This window comes from Triticum dicoccoides, chromosome 1B, assembly GCF_002162155.2.
Source record: "Triticum dicoccoides isolate Atlit2015 ecotype Zavitan chromosome 1B, WEW_v2.0, whole genome shotgun sequence".
In the NCBI taxonomy this organism is placed as follows: Eukaryota; Viridiplantae; Streptophyta; class Magnoliopsida; order Poales; family Poaceae; genus Triticum; species Triticum dicoccoides.
In genome coordinates, this window is record NC_041381.1 from 655127042 (window position 1) to 655129902 (window position 2861).

Sequence of the window (2861 nt, forward strand, 5' to 3'; positions counted from 1 at the left end):
AACCATCTGTTGAGATACTTTGGTACCTAACCATGGTTTTTCCTAGCAATACTGGTAGGAACTACTAAAAAGTTGCCACCGAAAGCAATAACTATTGAAGAGTTTTCCTTCTCGCTCTCATTCTGCCTCTCAATCTAGGACATATCCTTGTAGGTAAGGCTAGGCCGCACCACCACCCATTTCTTAGACATCGCGTCATCACCATACTACACTTGGCCCCACCTCCATTCCACCACACTTAGCCACCACTTCATTGCGCTCTAACGCCAACGACGCCACTGCATCAAGCATGGTTGCCACCTCCACCCCTCCACCTTCCTTGGCCTTCTCACGTGGATGTGCTAACCAGGTGAAGATGTACAAGGGCACCTCCTTTCGTGGGGTAGTTGTGCTCTAGCCGTGTCCCCATCACCGGCCTTCCTTGGACTTCCACGAGCAACTTCATAGTAGCTACGGGTTTATGAGAGAGAGGGGGAAGGCAAGATTGACTGTGAAATATTGTATCCATTGTGGGTCAAAATACCAATAAATCGGGTTATTAGCTTAGAATCGACGAATTACAATGATCTTGCACACTAGAGATATTTTTGAATTTCCCCGGCTCACAACCACTCCTATAGCCAAGTTTCCAAACAACCAACCTTCATCACAACCACTTCCTTGCCAGAATAGCTTCCCCACAACAACAAAAACCGCTTAGCCATAGCCCAAACAAACAACAGGTGCATGCTTAATTTACTAGTTCCTCCATTTCAACATAATTGAAGTTCTAGCTTTGTCCTAAATCAAACTTCATTAAGTTTGACCAAGTCTAAATAAAAATATATCAACATATACAACACGAAATTTGCTTCGCAAGATTCATTATGAAATATATTTTCATTTGATACTATAGATCATAGCATTTTTTTTCTATAAACTTGTTCAAACTTAAAAAATGTTTGACTTAGGACAATATTGGAACTACAAATATTTCAGAATGGGGGAAGTATCTCACAACATAGTTCATCAGAACCGCTTCATCGTTTTGGAGATAACTATACCATGAAGTGGTAAATTAAGCATGCACATGTTGTTGTTGATGATTTGCATTCTTATTCTCATTTTTTTTCTAGTAGACCAGAGTAACTAACCTGCGTGGTTTCGTTAATTTATACTGACTAGAGTGTTTTCAGTTCAGAAGCGACACATGAGCAGTTGAGGACAAATGTCCTTGCATTGTAGGTTCTCTGAGAGATGATTTTGTTGATAAAGGTAAAAAAAAGTTTGCTTAAAATTGAAGGTTTTGATGTAAGATCCTGGATGTCTTACTTGTGGAATTCCATAAACGCTAGGAGCGAGGAAGTCAACTGGGTGTCCATAAGACTCAATTTGTTCAGTTGGTCCAGCCATGTTTGAGAACGAAATAGTTGTATTGGCGAACATACGTTTGAAGATAAAAGCGCCCGCCTGCTAGGATTGTCAAGTTGAACAATTACAAACATGAACACTTACTAAATAAAAGCAGTGTTAGTTTGTTTAACAAGGTGTGGCTTACTTTTGTGAAATTTAAATTTTGAAAAATGGTACAGTATGCATCAAATATACCTTCAGACCCAGCATTTTGAGAAAAATTTCAGTCATCTTATATGTGAAGATAACTTCAAGTGAGCTCTTTTTCCTGTCCACTGTGTTCATCGCTTTGCAGACATATGCCAGTGGATCATCGTGCATCGCCAAATGAAATGGAAGAAGGATGTAACCTAGTTGATTTCCCCATGCCACGTCATCAACCTTACCAGATTCTATCATATTAACATACGCCTGTACATAGTTATAAGAAAACATTAAACTAAAATAAGGAAATGCTACAAGTTGTTGGTGAGAATTAAAACCTCCATTCAGAAATAAGTTAAGTTTCATCAAATGTGTAATCTAACTAGTTATTCCAATATTGACTAGTAATATACACTGAAACTGTTTTGGTTGGCCAGCTAAACATATATAATTCATTAGTTTGTCAAGAAACATATTTCATAAATACCATACTTTGATTCAATAACATATTCGTATGAAAAGTAATGACCAAACCTGCACATATATTGGAGATTGTCCTAAAATGTCATCTAATTACACAAGGATGGAGTAATCATTTGGTACTGAAATATATTGGATGAAAATCAATAATTGATGGCACACGTTTGATGATATTTTTTTACATGTTTCGATAAGAGACTTACTTGTAGGCTAGTGGTTGGCCTTGTATTGACAAAGAGGATAGACCGCAGACATAGTTTGCCTGTCTTGGAGTAACCTAACATAAATGATGATAATTTACACAAATGTGAATATAGTAATTAAAACAGATCGAACCATGGTAGAAATTGTACACCCCTCGTTGCCATACATAGAGCACTTACCAGACTTGCGAAAGTAGTATTGTGACAGAGCAGCAGACGTCGCTCCGACCAGCACATCATTGACGGTCTCCGGAAACCAAAATAATAACAAAAGTGAGTACAAAGACAAAATTGCAAAATTAAGAGAATGACTATATCTACACGGCTGGAGCATACAACTAGAAAGGTTTCCTCCCGCCGTGGATGGTGGTGTAATCTCCGGATAGAATCTCTGTTCGCCGTTCGTCGCCGTCGCCGGAGTCAAGCTGAAACGTCGCCGCTGGTGCATTGAGCGATTTGACGGAAACCGCCTCGGATCTTTTTCCTCGTTGGCTACCCGGCATCTCACATGCTTATGCACTTCTGTCGGTCATTCCCGCGCCTCACTGCCCGCTAGTTTGGACTCAACATCGTCGACGGCTAGTACACCTTCATCGCCTTGCAAGTGTTTGACGGTTTGCCTAGGTGAGGTTTTTTTTTGGG

The 2861-nt window shown here is 39.8% G+C and overlaps 1 protein-coding gene across 2 annotated transcripts in view; it reads right to left on the reverse strand.

Moving 5' to 3' along the window:
- Positions 1 to 915: 915 nt before the first annotated feature.
- LOC119349431 (O-acyltransferase WSD1-like) overlaps positions 916 to 2861 on the reverse strand; it is a 12828-nt gene continuing 10882 nt past the window's right edge. The window contains exon 7 of one of the 2 annotated variants that reach the window (XM_037617467.1): positions 916 to 1371. In XM_037617467.1, the coding sequence (XP_037473364.1) occupies positions 1177 to 1371 (195 nt within the window). In that variant the 3' untranslated portion in view covers positions 916 to 1176. The remainder of the gene's footprint in view (positions 1372 to 2861) is intronic. The other variant, XM_037617468.1, reaches the window with a different exon arrangement.